This window comes from Chenopodium album, chromosome 10 (genome assembly GCF_948465745.1).
Source record: "Chenopodium album chromosome 10, dcCheAlbu1.1, whole genome shotgun sequence".
NCBI classification, from domain to species: domain Eukaryota; kingdom Viridiplantae; phylum Streptophyta; class Magnoliopsida; order Caryophyllales; family Amaranthaceae; genus Chenopodium; species Chenopodium album.
The window spans coordinates 39,774,336-39,792,012 of NC_137843.1; the positions used below are offsets into that span (position 1 = coordinate 39,774,336).

Sequence of the window (17,677 nt, forward strand, 5' to 3'; positions counted from 1 at the left end):
TATTATGAATCTATTGAGCATTAACAAGAAAAGATACCGAGTTAATATGATAATAGAGCTGTTTAATTTGTGAAACTATTTTATTAAGTCTACTATGCTAGACTAATCCCTTGAATTAAACTGTTCTTTTTATTAATGACTTTAAGTTTTTTTTTTTTTTTTTTACTTCAAGTAATTATAATTTATATTAAAGTTTTGCGTTATTAAACTGTTGTTCTTGACTTTTTAAAATCCTTCAATATTAAACTTTTGTTCTTATTGATGACATGCATGCGATTATGAATCTATCTCCTTAGGATACTAATTTTTGCTGTCAAATAAGAACAACATATGGAGGAGTTAAAGAAAAAGCATAAAGCTACCCTTCACTACTACTTTTATAGATAGATTTCGCCAGAGTGACATTCAACGGCAGTGTATTTCACCGAGGCTCGCTATACTCGCTTGATTTTTTCTTCTGATTGGGAAAAATACAATGACCACTGTATAAACAACAATATATCCATCTATAAATGATCGAATTAATTTTTTTAATAATACCAGGAGAACTTATTCGTTTTCCCGCCAACATCACTTCTTCGAGGACCGCGCCATCAAAATCCCGCTTAGAAACAAGGCAGGCGGGAAAAGGCGCAAAAATTATCCCGCCCTTATCTTCCCTTATCTTCTATATTGGCGCTCATATGAAAAAAAAAATGTGTAACGTGTCGCAATCTAATGCAATGTATATGTGGAACCCACATACATGATATATCCTTATCACCTTCCTACTTTTACCATCCTTAAATGCTTCGTAGCCTGGTAGGCATGTATCCATGCATACATAATTACATATACAAAGTATCCATTAGGACTTGGTCCAAACACAACTACACACACTTCAATCCTTAATATTTTGAGCTACAAAAGATACCAGTATTTTGAAATGGCTTGCCATATGCGATGATGTTTATTAAAGTTTGATAGTCTTGCCATAATGTTTACAAACGCCTAAATTACTCGATATAAAACCACCATGCCAATGCTTATGCCCCGAATACACCCTAAATGACTAGGGAGTTGTGCTTTAATGCTCGTCTTTGAATATGGATCATTACATAATAAAATAGCTGCTTCGGTCAAAAAAAATGCTACAGTTTTAACTAATGCTCTAGTTCCAAATACACCCTAAATGACTAGGGAGTGTAACCTGTCTACATCAAAAAGATGAAATATGTAATGCCAATTGTTGCTCATACATCCTCAAGTACATTAATTATCAGATAATGATCAAGTAACGGAAGGCAATTATTCTATCTAGAAGCGTATACAAAGAAGCAACAATGCGTGACATATGATAGCATGACATATTGGATTAACAGACCAGATAGAGCTTCAAATCTTTAATGTGCACGGGTCATTTTCATTTTTGGCCCAGCCTTTTTCATCTGACGAGTACGTTCTTTGGCTTCTTTCTTGCGAATGGCCTCAGCACTAAGCTTTGCTTCAGCCTCCTCCATCATCTTTCTCCTATCGGCTTTCTTTCTTTGCAAATTCTCTTGCCTGGCATTCTGCAATTCTTTGTATGCTTCTTGGGCAGCCTTGAGTCTGGCAGCATCAGTTTTGGAACGTGCCTGTAATTGCAGGAAAGATAACCATTAATAATGAATGAGAAATCAGATTTAAACATGAACAATAATATGCAAAACCAATACCTGTGAGCTCAGTTTGTATCGTCCAACTAAATCAATGTAATATGGCACTAGAGCCACAAGCCTAGTCATGTCAGCCATGTTCTTATGATCGGGAAGAGCAAATTTGAACATTAACTTCTTTTTATGGACCCCAGAATGTTGGTCTGAGAAATGCATAGAGATAAAGTACTTCCCAAGCTTCTCAAAAGCCTTCTCTCCCAAGACCTGCAAAGAAGAATACATTTTATTTAGAATACTCGTGTGAAAAAAGCTACAAACGTGCATGCAGAGGAGAGACTATCACAGCACAAAAAACATGGATGGTAGGGTACAAAATAAATATAAAAACATGAGTACAATTCAGCAATTGATTCCCAATTCAAAAATCTGAAAAGATAAAAGAACCCAATATTGTTACACTCTAGTCCCTTTCCCTGCCAAATTGTTACACAGATTGCTAAAGCAACTCAAAAAGGAAAATTTGCTTCACAATTTACACATATTTGCTCTTATAATAAAAAACTTGTCAATAACTCCACAGCTGAAAAATGTGATATTACTCTATAAGTGATACTACAACAGATGTGAGGTATAATGATGGGCAGAAACCGAAAGAGAGAAATAGAGCCAGTGACACAATGAACATAATTTCAAGACATAACAACAAGAAATTGTCAATCACATATATTTCATAGCTCATCTTCCCTAACAAGCAGAAATTTCCATCTCAAATATTCATAAATTGCACCATTAATAAAACTGTCAGAAATTTCTTTTAAACTCTTTATTTCCCTATATTGGAAATGAGGAGGGTAGGGGGTGCAGTAACTCTTCTACTTGACTATCCCCCTAGTGAAATTATTTCATCACAAAGTTTTAAATTAAAGAGAATAGATAACGAAATATCCATAGTTTAATTGATTAATCATTTGACACAGAAGACAAGAAGTTATGACATTTTACACAGCTTTACATTAAAGAGAATAGATAGAAAACAGGGGAAGAGAGGGGGGGGGGGGGGAGAACAAAAAAATATTTAAATTTTTTTAGAAATAATTCAAAAAAAAAAAAATCTTTTGTTAAAAAAAAAAAAGGAAAAGAAAAGAAAAGAACATGCAATATATGAAATAATAAAAAGGGCAAATAATGGTGGAAACTAGATAGATAGGAGAAAGATTGAGCACAAACTTGTACTTCCACCATTACTATTGCATCATGTAGAGTTTTACAATTATTGATGCACATCTAAGACAACTAAAATCTTTAATTATCTATTAAGAAAAACTACTACCTCTGTTTCTACTTAATTGTCCTATTGGGAATCTTTAATGATTTCAATGCTGATAGAATCTAATACTTTGGATAATTATATACTTCGAAACAATTCTTGGTTTCCAAATATGAAATACTATGTAATACTTATATTTTTCTTGTACAATGCAGTTTGAAATTGTTTAATTATAATATAACATTGGAAATTGTGCAAAAAGCAAAAAAAATAGATTTTTAAGAAGAAACAGAGAGGGTATAAAATTTGACATTGTGAAAGATGAATTGATACAAATCTAATAAGAATCCGCATGACTATATTTGCCCGTTAATTTAGGTTAGCTTGACATCAGTACCAGGAATAAATCATCACACATTACGACATTATTATGTCTATAAAATTGGTGCGTAAAGTTAAAACAAGTATTTAAGATTGTTTGAGGAAAGAAAACTTATACAAGTAATTGCCATCACTGTTATATGCAACTCGAGAAGAAAAGAGAACAATGATCTATAACCCAACTTCCTCAATCACCATTTTTTTTTCGATAATGTTGCTTAAGCAACCAAGAAGTTTGCAATAAAAGACATGAGATTTATGTTCCTGTTGATAATTGATTTCCTTGAAAAGAACCACACAATTGATGAAACTTGCAGCAAAGGTTATACATTCAATCTTTGTCAAGTACTCTCTCAAATTCTAAATCTCACAATTACCAGCCACATAAAATTTTGAGAAATCTTAAGATAATGGGCCACTCTTCATATCTATTAAGTTGAATATTACTACTATTATTTCAATCCCATTGAACATAAAACTCTCTATATCTTCTAGGATTTGATGCATTAGTATCATAAAAGATGCTTGTTCTACAATTGTATAATTATGAATGATGATAAGTTAAATCATGAAATTTCAAGCCAATGCCTTGAAATTGACTTCCTCCCACTTGTGGTCAATGAGGGTTGGAGTATAGAACAATCAATAACACTCACAACACTTTAAGCTACCAGAACATTCCCGGAAATATATCATAAAAATTAACAGATGAAGTTAACTAGCATACCCATCTTCTTCCAATAAATAGAATGGATTCAACGCAATGAAAATCTTTAGCAATAAAACTAAACCTTGCCTCCTTCTACCCATTGCTCTTCGGTAGAAAACCCATAAACAATTTCATCTTCTCTAATCCGAAAAACAATCCAGTATATATATATATATATATATTTTTTTTTTGTTTTTTTTTTTTCTGTTGGGGGGGGGGGGGGGGGATGAGGGCTCAAAATAGAATGAACAATCCCTAAATTCAGGGGCTTGCATATACATACAATTTCTATTTTTTTCCAGCAAGGAAAGAGCACTTTATAAAACACTATTGCAATTCTAACACGACTCCATAGAAAAAAGTCAACTTTATATAAAATCAGCCCTTTCAATTCTTGATGAGATCTACAAACTTATCACATCAAACCATCAAAGTAATACATTATAAGCATTATTTCAAGATCATAGCTTAAAAAAGCAACCACAAACAATCATACATATCAAGCCATCATATATAAGTCCAGCTAATTTTCAAACAAGGTAATAAATAAACACAAATTCCTCAATAATACAATCACAAAAAACCCATGACAAAGTTAAAACCATAATGTATTAACGACGAATAAGAACCCGAAAATAGAGAATTATACCTGATCAAGCACAACTTCAGTGATTAAATCACTAGCAACCTCCTTAGACTCAGAGACAACACTCAAGTCCTCAGAGAGCCACTTTTTATTACTTGGTGTTGGCATCAAAGAAGCAAATCTCTGAAGATCTGGCAACTCCTTAAGCATAGTTTTCGCCGCCTTCTTCCTAGCAACCGCGAAAACAACCTGATCCATGGCTTCGTCGTTCATATAAACCTCGAAAGTAATTTCATCTTTGGTAGGCACAACAGCATTGTAAACCCTGGATATCAAATCATGTCTACTCTTCAACTCCAAAGTAGCCAACAACCCTTGGCAATAACGCCGACCACTGGCATAAAACTTAAACACATTTTGACCTTCTTTCAACAACAATGGCGAATCCTCCCCTTCGCCGACCCCAAGCAGGGAGAAATTCTTCTCGAAAATGGTATCCTTAGTTGCAAATTTGGCAGCCCAAGCTAACGCCAAATTCTCATTCTCCTTCTTCCCACTGAAATAATTAATCCCAAACACAATCAAGAAGCTAACACAAGCAATTTCAATACCGTAAACGGAAATCAACGACTTAGGATCAGCAACGAATTGGGTTTTCGCTACAAACCCATCCTCCTCTTTTTTCTCCTCAACAGTAGCACCCTCACCCTCACCCTCCGTAATATCAGGATACTCTTGATGGGATTCCACAGGAAGACCCTCAAACTCGTCTTCATCCCAGTACTCAGATTTGGGATAAGAATGAGATTCTTTGGTTTTAGGATCTGAAGGGGGAGGAGGGCCGTGGTGCGTCTGCGAATCGGATTGGGTTAAAATCGGCGAAGGCGGGAGATCAGTGAGATGGATATGCGAGTCAAGTGGGTCATCGACTTCATCTAGTTCATCGCCGAAACCTTCGAATTGGGGAGGAGGAGAGGCGTAGGTGGGGAGAAAGAGGTGGTGAAGGAGGAGAGAGAGAAGAGAGAGAAGTGCGAGAGTGTACCAGAGTGCGTCGCCGCTTCGAGGGAGTAGTAGAGAGGTTACTGGTGTGATGTATTGAGAAGTCGTCGATCGTTTCGCCATCTTTGGTTGAGCAAAGAGAGATAGAGAGTGAAGGGGAGGTGATGATTGATTATTGTTGTTTGTTGCCAACAATAAGTGCAGCACTACAGCCTGGTTTTTATGATTTATCAACTTGTTTTCTTTCGACTAAAACACTTGTTTGTGCTAAATATTTCCTTCGTTTTTTTTTTTTTCACAAGTATTTCCTCCGGTTTTTGCTTGGCCTTGTGATCACAAAAAAAATCCAAAAAATAATTAAAAAAAAAGGGAAAATGAAAAAGAATAATCCCACCTTTTAACATTTCTACTCAAAATAATCCTATATTTGAGTATTCTGGAAATAATCCCACCTTTAACCCTTATCTTCCCAAAACAGTCCGTTTACCGGTTTCTTAAGGTGGTGACCAGTTATAGGGGGTGTTATTCTATGTGTCAATTTTTAATTGGTTTTTATAAATAACTAAAAAAATCACTTAAAAAAACAAAAAACAAGAGCAGCCCCTCTCTTTCCTCTTCCCTCTCCCCAATTAGCCCCACACAAGACACACCTATCCATTACCGTTCCTGTTCGCCAGAGCCGTCCCCACCCCTTTCCCCGCTAAACCAGTCACATCCTCATCCCCTTCCCCGAATTCTCCTCTTCTTGCTATTAAGTGATTGTCTTCTCTAGCTCAAATCATTTGCACAAACCATCCAATCTATCATATAAAGTTGTGACTTTTAAAAAGCAATCAAATTAAAGCTTTATTTTATGATCTTAATCAATTTTTATTGCCTTCTCATCTCACACTAGCAATTTTGTAGACACGATGACTGATTTTTTTTGGACAGAAGTGTGAAGAAACTCATAAGGTGGACATTGAAATTGAGTGAGAAATTATGGTCGAGGTTTTTTAAACTTGATATGTAAATTAGATGGTGGGGGTGTGGTTTACTTGGGTTTCAAGGGGATGGGGCTTCAATTTAGAGGTGCGACCATGGGTTTCAAGTTTTCCGGGGAGGAGTTTCGCCGGTCCTGTGGGTTGGGGGTTAGATGAGACTCTGAGAGGAGGTGAGGTAACATTTTGGGGTTGAGGGACCAGTCTGGTGGAGCTGCGGGGAAGGAAAAGAGGGGTTTTTTTGTGGGTGGTGGTTATGGTGGAGTGGTGATGGTTGTAGAAGGTGGTGGTTATGGTGTGTGTGGTTGTGTTGCTTTTTAAAATAAAAATTTTAAAAAAGAAAATTAACTTGTTGAACAGGTTATAGGTAAATGAGACTGTTTTGGGAAGATGGGGTTTAAAGGTGGGATTATTATCATATTAATTAAAGGTGGGATTATTTTGAGTCGAAGTGACAAAGGTGAGATTATTCTTTTCTATTTTTCCTAAAAAAATGTGTTGATTGTAAAAATTATTATTTAGAAAAATTTTCCGGAACTACTCACTTAATAGATCATGTTGTTCAGCTCAAGGTCTGCTACCTATACCCTGGTATAACGCATCGTTCCCCCCACTAACCTTTAGTAACTAGTCTTTGAAAAAAGTTTTTACAATTGGACTTAATGTGTTGCATGGTCTTTTATTATAACAATTTGCATATAGACGATAAATGTGTTAGATGTTGTATAACCGTGCAATATTGTTCAAAACTTTAGTAGAGTTAATTTAGATTAGTGAGAAAGTGACAAAAATTATCAAGTCCTATAAATGTTAATGTTTTTTTAGTAGAATTAATTTAGATTTACTATCTTTTTTTTTTTTTTTTAAGGCTGACATGCTACTCTGTACTACCTAGGAGTACTTATTAGGGATATATATTAATAAGAAAATAAAGTGCTTTTTGAAATTATAAATGGAGGCAAATATGTAAATAAACATATTTATGTAAGAAAAATAGAGCTTCTTAAACTTATAAATGAGGGCAATTATGTAAACAAACATTTTTAGGGGTATAAACGTCTACACAATATTCATAAGAGCTCTCTCATACATTTTAAAAGGTAGGGATTCATTTACCATAATAACTTTGATTAGCCGCCCCTACCCCACATATATATACATATAGAAACAAAAAAAAAAAAACTGCCATTTCAAATTATTTTCTCTCTCTGCAATCTACTTCATCAATTTCTCTAGACTTTCTCTCTCATCAAAACCGTAAAATCCAAACCAAATCATGCTGAATCACTAGAAAATTACTTCTAAAGACTACAAATGTCTGACATTCTCGAAGAAATTCTTCATTACAACAACATCATGAGAAAGAGTAAATAATTTGTTCATTTTGGTATAATTTTTATGTATACACCCTCATTTTTCTATTTTATTTTACAATTATATGTTCTAAAACATAATCTACTATAATTATACATATGTTTACGCAAATATGATTAAACACTACTATGTTTTGCGCTATTTTTATATAGGAAAAATACACTTTAATAATCTCAACTATTGGTGATTTATTTTTAATTATCCTAACTAAGGTTTATTATCTAATAATCCCAACTATTGGGTATATTTGCCTAGAGTAGTCCCAATGACCAGTAACCTATTAAAGGGTTAAATTTTTTATTTTTTTTAAAAAAATCCACATGGCAGCATGTAACTGCTCCAAAAAAAAAATTTAAAAAAAAACCCAAAACCCATCCCCAGCCACCTCCTCCCCTTTCCCCCCACCGTGAAATTCTAACGCACAACCCTAGGCCATCGAAAACCGGTCGACGACCTCCCCTAACCTTCGCAAAACGGCCGACCGACCTTCCCAACCCCCAAAATTATCAGCCATTTGTGCAGCGTTGCTTGAAATGGTCGGAATTGGGAGTTGTGAGTTGCGTGGCTATGGTGGTCAGGTTTGTATGTGGCTGGTAATTGGTGGCTATTTGGGGTTGAGCATGAGAAGGGAGTTGGCTATTTTAGGGTCGGGTTTGGATTTTAGGTGTAGTTAGGTAAGAAGAATACTTCGGACAAGAATCCTGTGGAACATAATAAGACAGACTGGCCGAATAAGCTACACTTTGCTCTTTGGGGTTATAGAACGTCCATACGAACTTCAATATGAGTCACTCCATATTCTTAGTTTTTGGCATGGATGCAGTTCAACCAATTGAACTGGAAATACCATCCTTACGCATCGTACTCGAAAGTAAGCTACCGAAAGCTGAATGGGTACGACCAAGGTATGAAGAGCTTTTATTCCTCGATGAACGACGATTAAAAGCTTTGCATCATGTACAAGTCTACCAACAACACATTGCGCAAAACTTTAACACACAGGTACAAACCCATAATATTAAGGAAGGTGACTTTGTACTAAAAGAGGTTAGAGGTCCTCCAACCGATCCACAAGGGAAATTCAAACTCAATTAGATAGGGCCATACCGCATAATTATAGAAATTTTATCAGGAGGGGCAGTTAGACTAATGGATATTGGTGGCGATGAAATCCACCAACTAATAAACATTTTTTTTTTTTTGTGAAAAGGAGTAGATATATTACGCCATAATAGGCTTGAAACTAAGAGTTAAGTAATTACAGAGCATAGTAACAGTCATAATAGGTTAGTAACCTAGGAGTTGCTGCACAAGCGTGGGCCAAAATGAGATCTATTGTTTTCCCCTACAAAAGATAATGGATTTGGAGGAGCATATATTACAGAAAAATGATCCATTGAACACATCAGACAAAGTTAGAGCCTTCCTTGCTTCTGTGGCTAGAAAATCTGCTTCCTTCACCTTCTTTCTTGGAACATTCACCCATAGCATAGATGGTCTTGCTTGAGCTTGTTCTCTGCATGCAACACATAAGAAATCTGCTTCGTCTGTTGGAGTTTGCATGTTATTTATACCCAAGATAACTCTCTGACGGTTAGAGTAGATACACAGACTCTTACCCCATCTGAACACACATAGTCATTGCAGCTAAAATGGCAATTACTTCAGCCTGAAAGGCATTGACAGCTAGTATATGAGCCCCCACATCATGAACCCAACCCCCATTAACATCTTTACATAAGCAGGCTACACCAGCAGAGCAAGTGGCCTCGTAAAAGGAGGCATATAAAAAGATGGCAAATTGGTGGAAGGGTATAGGTTTACTGATGACAGGCTTACTACTATGTTGGTTGTGGTAAGATAGGAAATCTCACGAGCAATGCACTTAACACCATTTAACCACTGATTAAGGGGAACAGATTTTTGTTGGAACAACCACATATTTCTTCTAGTCCAAAGTTTCCAAAGAACTAAAAATAGAGAAAGTGAGATTCCATGGGACATTGAGAGCCAACTAATAAACATTTATCGTCTTAAAAAAATATTACATATGAATTCCGGACAATCTTGTTTATTCAAACATTCTAATCAAATTTCATATAATGCATTTACAAGATTCTAACTGTTATAAATTTTACCGAACTCCACGATAAAATTCATAACACTTGGGGGGAGACCAAAAAATTAAAAAAATATATATATGAAATTCCCGCTTAAGTGTTTTAAATCTTACCGAACTTTACGGTAAAATTCACAACACTTGGGGGGTAGATTAAAAATCAAAACGAGTCATTCAAGTGTTCAGTTTTATTTCGAACTCCACGAAAAAATTCCTCACACTTGGGGGTAGATAAAATATCAAAAAAATAAGAAATTTTTTTCTCTCGTTTTACACTTTGGTAAAAAAAAAAAGAAAAATAAAAAAATGTATTTTGCGCAGCTGGCGCGCGCGACTTCTATTCTTGCTCTCGCCACATGATGGCGAATGGCAAACCTGAATTTTAACGCTTGAAAAAATTGGCTACGATTTACATAATCGACAAAATGAAGGTATATCTCACTTTCATATATACTCGGAAAATAAATATTAAACTTTGATTTAAATCATTAAACAAGGTTTAACTATTTTTCATTTAATCCTATAAATAGGATTAAAGAGAAACAAAATACAAAAAAAAAAAAAATATAATGGTTGTTGAACAAGAACTACGCGAGATTTCGTAATATTAATACTTAGACAATCTTTGATTCGGTCAAATAAAACAACAAATTAAATAAAGAGCTCTTTTATTCCAAAATATAAATGCATTCAAAGTACATCATAGACATTGATGATGATGATGATAATAATAATAATAATAATAATAATAATAATAATAATAAATTCTAGTAGTGATTACACTTTATTTGAAATAAATATTATTAATATTGTGTAATACCTAAGGTTTCACTATGTCCTCAATCGTTATAGTTGAAGGAGGAGTAGTATCCATAGCAGTGCTCTCGGCGGCCTTAGAAGTTTCGCCTTTTCCTTTTTTCTTCAAAACCCACACATTGTTCTTTAACTTGGGAATGGGAGCCTTTTATACTCTTTTCCCCTTTTCTTTGGGATTGGAAGGAGCCTTTTGCGGTGATTTGAGGACGGTTCTTTAATCTTTGTGCCTTATTACGCGGGTTTAGGAGCAACCTGTAATACCCTGTATTTTTATACGTATTTTTATTTAAGTTAGTATTTTTTATAAAGTATTTAAATAATTCTAAATGAATTAATTATGGTATTTTATTAATTTAGAAAGTTTTATTTCAATTAAAGGTCCAATTTATTTATTTAATAGTCTTGAAAATATTTTACTTTATGATTTGGAAACTTTGGGGCATGTGATTTTATAGAAGAAAGTTTTAAAGTCAATGAGATTTTAAGAAAGTCAAATGACTAGTTTTAATAGGAGAAAGGATCATTAAGGTATAAAGGGAATTTAAGCTTCGGAGGGTTTTAGAGAGGGGATATAAATACCCATCTTATGAGCAAGTTAGATCTTGTCCAAGGTGGAGAATACCCAAAGGTAAATTACCTCTCTCTCTTTCCTCTTATTTTCTCTCCCTTAATTTCCCCCATTCCCTTTTTAATTTACACTCGCCACACGCCACGCCACACGCACACAAGGTGGTCGGCAACCGCCACCAGCAATCGACAGTAGCAGCCGCTGGCATGGAGGGCGATAGCAGCCCCCTCCCGTCGTGCGGTTATGCAGCCTTCGAACAAAAAAAAAATACTCTTTCTTGTTTTAATTTAATCTAGCCTTGATTCAATAATTATTTTTTTGGGTAGTATGATGATTTTTATGTTATTTGATTACATTATAATTATTATGTATATTATAAAGATTAGAATTACGTTTCCTGAAAGGATTTTAATTACCCATTAATTGGGAATAGAATTAAGGCTTCTAAATAAAATTTCAACTTATTTTAGAGGGTTTATAAGTGATTTAAAGAGTGTATATATTGCTGGAAATTTATACTGAATAGGTATTAATGTCTCTTTGTAAATTTGGGTTGTAGGAAAATTCCAAGTGAGTTATTTTGTGTAGTCGTGGCGATTTTGAGATCATATTCAAGGTACTTTTGCGTACTTGGTAATTATTTAAGTGAATAGAAGCATGCTAGGCTTTGCTCAACTAATATCATGCAAGGTAGTATCATGATAGTTATTGATTGGAATTGTTGTTTGGATTGATGTTGGTGAATGATTTGTGAAGTATTGATTATTTGTGGTGAATTGATGATTGGAATTAATCATATTGGCATGTTAAATATGAACCACACTTTTATTATTGGCATGATTGATAGCATGTTTAATTAAATTAGATGTTTAATTTGGTGAATTGGAATATAAAAAGGAATATAATTTTTATTAATGCTTTAAGCATGGGAAGCAAGTGCCTTAGTACACAGGAATAAAATATATTGCGGTACCTATGTGCACTTAAGGTGGTCTAAACACCGAGCGATAGGATTTTGAGGTGCTTTATGCACTTAAGGCGTTATTTAATGCTGAGGTAGTTTAAAAAGAGTTCAACGTTAAAATTATGTGGTCACTAATTCTTCAAGAATTAAATTGGTATGTTTGATTGCTTGAATGAGTTATAATGATTGATTACGCTATGCCTTGAGAATTAGTGAGTTATAACAACCCATTACTAATGGAGAGTAGTGGGGACACAGTAAAGAAGAGCTTTTCAGGTGATGAAACATTTTCATGATGGGTACGAGTAAAGAGCGAATCATGCTTAGTTTCCATAAGAATATGATGTGGTTTGAATATTATATATTTTGTTTGTGAGACTAACGCAAAGGTTTTGAGTTTTGTTTCGGTTTTAATAAAGGTCTACAATGGTTCGAAGTTGTTGGTTGACTTTGTTTGACTTTGGTTTGACTTTACTTTTGTTTTGTTTGACTTTTAAGTTGACTTATTTTGAATGGTTTTTAAAGAGAGTCTTCCGCTATGTGTATTTGTTAATTGCCTTAGCCGTTTTCACGGTGGTGGTAATGTCTTAGATTTTTCCATTTCGTATTTTAAAAAGGACAAAATGGGTATTTAAAAGGGAAGGAATTTCTAGGGTGTTACGAAGTGGTATATGGGAGCTTTGGTTGAGATTTTTATTACCACTAAAGCCAAAAACGTGTTTTAAAGTATTTTTCTTTAAACTTAGCCAAGTATTTATTTAATCAAGCTATTTTAAAACAAGTTATTTTATTTATTTTGATTTTAGGAGGACCGATTTTTTTTTATAAGGTTCGATTTTTTATTTTATTTTATTTTATTTATTTATTTATTTTTTAATTTGGAGAAATTCATTATTTTTTTAATTAGGGATATCCGAAATTTTTTTAAGATGTCCGATTTTCTTTTTAATTAATTATTTATTTATTTATTTATTTTTTATGGTCGCCGAATATTTTGGCCCTTTTTCGGGATTTATTTTCGAATTTTTTTTAAGAGGAGTCAAAAATAATATTTTTAGTTTGTTCATTATACAGGAAAGCAAGGATTAAGGTAAGAATTATGTGTTAAAAGCTTTAATAAAGCATGTTGGTGAGCTTGGTAGGAAAGAATTTGGGCATATAAGTTAGAAATAATCATGTTCTTGTATGCATTAATATTTAGGTTGTGATGTTTGATCATGTGAATTCATTGATTTGACCTTCCTAATCGTGTTTCAGCTATGATTATTCACTATCTTCCAGTTGAACCCCTATATCTTATTGTCTAGGCAAAGTTTTCTGATTTTTACTTACCTGGGGACATCCCAAATTACTCCAAATACAAAGTTAGATTACTATGGTAAGTGGTATCTTGATATGGATACTTAATTTCTTACCTCATTAGAGTTGAGAAATATCATTGCGAGCGCTTACAGATTCCATATCCAAATTACTACTATGATGATCCAGCAGGGAATGATTCCCCTTCCACTAGTCATCTCCCACACAGGGAGATCAATACAGGAACAGATGAAGGGCAAGAAGAAGGAGAGATGATGGATGAGAGTAACCATAATGTTGATGGTTCCATTATGGATATTCCAAATCCAAATCCACCTCCAATAATAATTGACATTTGATCTGACGATGAGGAAGATGAAGAGTTCATTCAAGTAGAGCAAAATCCAGAGACACCTGAACCAATGGAGGAAGAAGATGACCCTAAATTCGATCTTGGAAGCTACAAACAATCAAAGGACAAGAAAGACAACGTTCGAAAGGACTAAATTTTTGTAGTTTCATTGCTCTTAGGATTTTAGTTTCATTTCCGCATTTCAATTATTTCAGTTTCAGTAAAGTAATAAGTGACATGTCCATAGTGACTCAATAAACCTATTGAGTTGCGTAGGTTATTCAAACTCATTTTATTTCATTATTCCATTCATTTTCTTAGTCAGTAATAAAATTCTATTTATTTCCTTGTCAAATAATTCATTTTATTGACAAATAATTCTTTTTATTGACAAAAAATTCATTTCGTATCACTACTCCAATAAGCCATTTCTTACTCAAATATATTCCAGTAATTCATTTCTAAACTTTGGGAGATCATGAGAATTATTTTTATTTATTTTTGTGATGCTTTATAAAATGTATGGTTGGTTAGCAATCAATATTTGGTTGATAAAGCTGCGAATTTTGGGAATTGTAATTTTGCAATCTAAATTTGTTAGCTTAAAATTAAATGTGTGGGTGTAAAAGGTATAAGTTGGTTAGATGGGTGTCTAACTTGAGAGCTAACCGAGACCAATATTAATAAAGACCCCTTGTTTTTTTAATTCAGGCGAAGAAAGAAGGTAGGAGGAAGTGGAAACAATAATAAAGGGAATGAGCTGAGTGAGGTGGTAAGGCAATTAGCAGTGGTTGACTAGCAGTTAGCAAGAAACTCAACCAACAATGGCGATGCTCAGGGAGAGCTATTTAAGAAGGTGGCGCAAAGCAAGCCACCAACCTAGCAAGGAGATATTGACCCAACGGTATTGGAAAACTGGTTAAGGGAGAATGAGAAACTGTTCGGGGCAGTAGGGTGCCTAGAAAATTCGAAAGTAGGCTATGCTACCTATTACCTTAGGGGTGAAGTTGACCTTTGGTGGCAACAAAATTAGGCTACCATTAAGGCACTACTTGGATTTAACTGGACTATGTTTTAGGCAAAGGTTAGGGACAAGTTTTACCTTAGCTTCTTACGAAAACAAAAGGCTAAGAAATTCTTAAATATTGCAATGGGAGATATGTCAGTCACTAAGTATTACTAGGGATGTCAATGGGGCGGGGGGGGGGGGGGGGCGGGGCGGATGCTGGCCTTCTCATCCACATCCCCGCGGCAGGTCCAAAATTCATCCCTATCCCCACTCTGGCGGGTACAACTCCAAAACCATCCCCACCCCACCCCCCACTTGGATATCCACCCCGACCTAATCCCCACCAAAGACTCACCTAATCCCCACCTAAGACCCACCTAATCTCTGCCTCTCAAATACATAATCCAACATAACTAATACGGATTATAATAATTAAAAAAAATATTCTTAATATTATACACGTTTTTGTTTATAATATAAGTGTAGTACAAAGTATTATAATTAATATTTTATTTCACGTAATTTATTTTATAAAATAGTATAAAAATATATAATTTTGTTTTTAAAGATATATAGATGCGGGTTTGAGGTGGGGATGGGGCGGGTACGAAGTGGGGTGGGCGGGGCGGGGTGGGGATGGGGCGGGTACAACTTAAAATCCACCCCTGCCCCATCACCTATGACAGGTATGGTTTTATCCCCATCCTCTCCCTACCACCCGCCAAACCAAGACCCATCCCCGGGGATGGGGTGGGTCTCCTACTTGACCTTCCCCACTGACATCCCTAAGTATTACACCAAGTTTATTGAGCTGTCACGATTAGCCAAAGAGTCTGTTGCAATAGAGAAGGAAAAGGCTAGGAAATTTGAGAGTGGATTGACTACTGATTTACAGCTAAAGCTGTGTGGGCAAGTGTTCGAAACCTTGGATGAAGTGTATGGGAGGTCTGCACACCTGTAACACCCCAATAATTCTCTATTTTTACCTGTAAATACCTTTAATAAAATATAAGAGAATTACTGACGTGCTACCATCACGTGCTCAAATGTTAAGGCTAATTTAGAATTTAGTAGCGGAAAAACTAACTCAATTCAAATAAAGTTTCAAAACCAATACACAAAACCAAATTAAGTCTTACAAGTTGGAACCATTAAGGCCCTTATTCAAAACCCAATTTTCAAAGTAGTAAATAAATCAAACCAAAGTTTAAGAGAGTTTAATATTCATCAAAGAAATAAACCACAAGTAGTAACCAACTCTACACTCAATTTCCCAACACCTTGATGCAAGTCCAAACTATGCAAACACCTGTGATAAATCTGCTCCCTAATATTACAAATGTAAAAATTGGATCATTACAGGGTCATTGAAAGGCGAAGGTCATGACCAAGAAAACACACACACAAAAGCACGCAATTAGCAATGCTAAGTACATACAAGCTACGAAGTATTACAATAAAATTCCTAGCATGTTACCAATTGTCAAACAACACACACTCAATACACTATTATTAACTCAAATGCATGATTCAACTACTAACATTACTAAGACTTCTCTAATAAATACTAATTATTTCATTTCATTATATTCATTGGATTAAGCAATAGACAAGGTTATCTCCCCATGCTCCAATTTGGAACGTCAATGAAAGAAAAACCCCATGCCCTCCTTTCGGAAACATCAATAAACAATCAATGGAAAACGGGCGCGATTTCGTGGCCATAACTAGTATGAGATCTCATCTAACTCCTTAAAGTTTTAAAAAGTATTTGAAAATAAGAGACGCGTAGATCAGACGAACTTTAAAAAGTACACGGCTAATACTTCGTGAACCCCAACCCCTGATTGTCAATACTCTAGATGTGCACAAATCCAGAGTTTTATTGCTCAACCATCTCGCACTTTACATGATTTACAAGTTTAAAATTGGTGATGACTTATATGCAAAACAATACCACCAATCAAACATTAATCATTCAAGTAATTCAAATTTCCAATTCAATTCTTAATTTATTAGCGACATACAACATTTAGTATTGAATCCTTTAACTACCTTGGTGTATAACCACCTTAAGTGCATAAGGCGCCTCAAATCCGTAACTTCGTCTTATAAGACTTTAATTATCCCTTTACTCATCCTATTTCAATAATCATGAACGAGTAGTATAAATAATTCATTCCATATATTCACATACCTTTGCCTCTAAGCTCATCTTGCAAGTTAATGCATAAATAATACTTACAAGATAAATCAATACGCATATAAAATATCCACATGATTACTTCTCATAGGGCTGACCCTTACTTGGTGCAGCCTGAGCGGCTGCACAGGGCCCAAAATTTGAAAAGGCCCGGATTTTTTTATAAATGGTTATATAACTTTCTAGTGCGTAATATATTCATATAAGACAATTTAGCTCAATGGTTTTGCGCTTGTTATTTGATATTTGGAGGTTTTAGGTTCGATTCCTAATAAGATATCTATTTTTTTCTTTGGCATTCACTTTTCCTTTAAAGTTTTATACAACATGTATAGTTAGCATTAGCAGTGTTTTAACTGTCTGTTAACTGATCTAATATTCCTTTAATTTACTTGCATTTATATTTTCGTTGTTATT

At 34.7% G+C, this 17,677-nt stretch overlaps 1 protein-coding gene across 1 annotated transcript; it reads right to left on the minus strand.

Moving 5' to 3' along the window:
* Positions 1–1,113: 1,113 nt before the first annotated feature.
* LOC145562433 (uncharacterized protein At5g49945-like) lies at positions 1,114–5,769 on the minus strand. The gene is made up of 3 exons (XM_081622709.1): positions 4,641–5,769; positions 1,695–1,898; positions 1,114–1,613 (listed from the first exon to the last, which is right to left on the minus strand). Exons 1-3 carry the CDS (start codon positions 5,697–5,699, stop codon positions 1,383–1,385), a joined length of 1,494 nt encoding a protein of 497 aa, XP_081478835.1. The 5' UTR covers positions 5,700–5,769; the 3' UTR covers positions 1,114–1,382.
* Between the last annotated feature and the right edge of the window lie 11,908 nt (positions 5,770–17,677).

Bases quoted from the DNA above. Each gene is read 5' to 3' on its own strand.
- LOC145562433 (XM_081622709.1), bottom strand. From the start codon at position 5,699: ATGGCGAAACGATCGACGACTTCTCAATACATCACACCAGTAACCTCT. The intron at 1,899-4,640 runs GTATAATTCTCT...TCTTCTTTGCAG, and splicing joins CTGAAGTTGTGCTTGATCAG to GTCTTGGGAGAGAAGGCTTT. The intron at 1,614-1,694 runs GTATTGGTTTTG...CTGCAATTACAG, and splicing joins GATACAAACTGAGCTCACAG to GCACGTTCCAAAACTGATGC.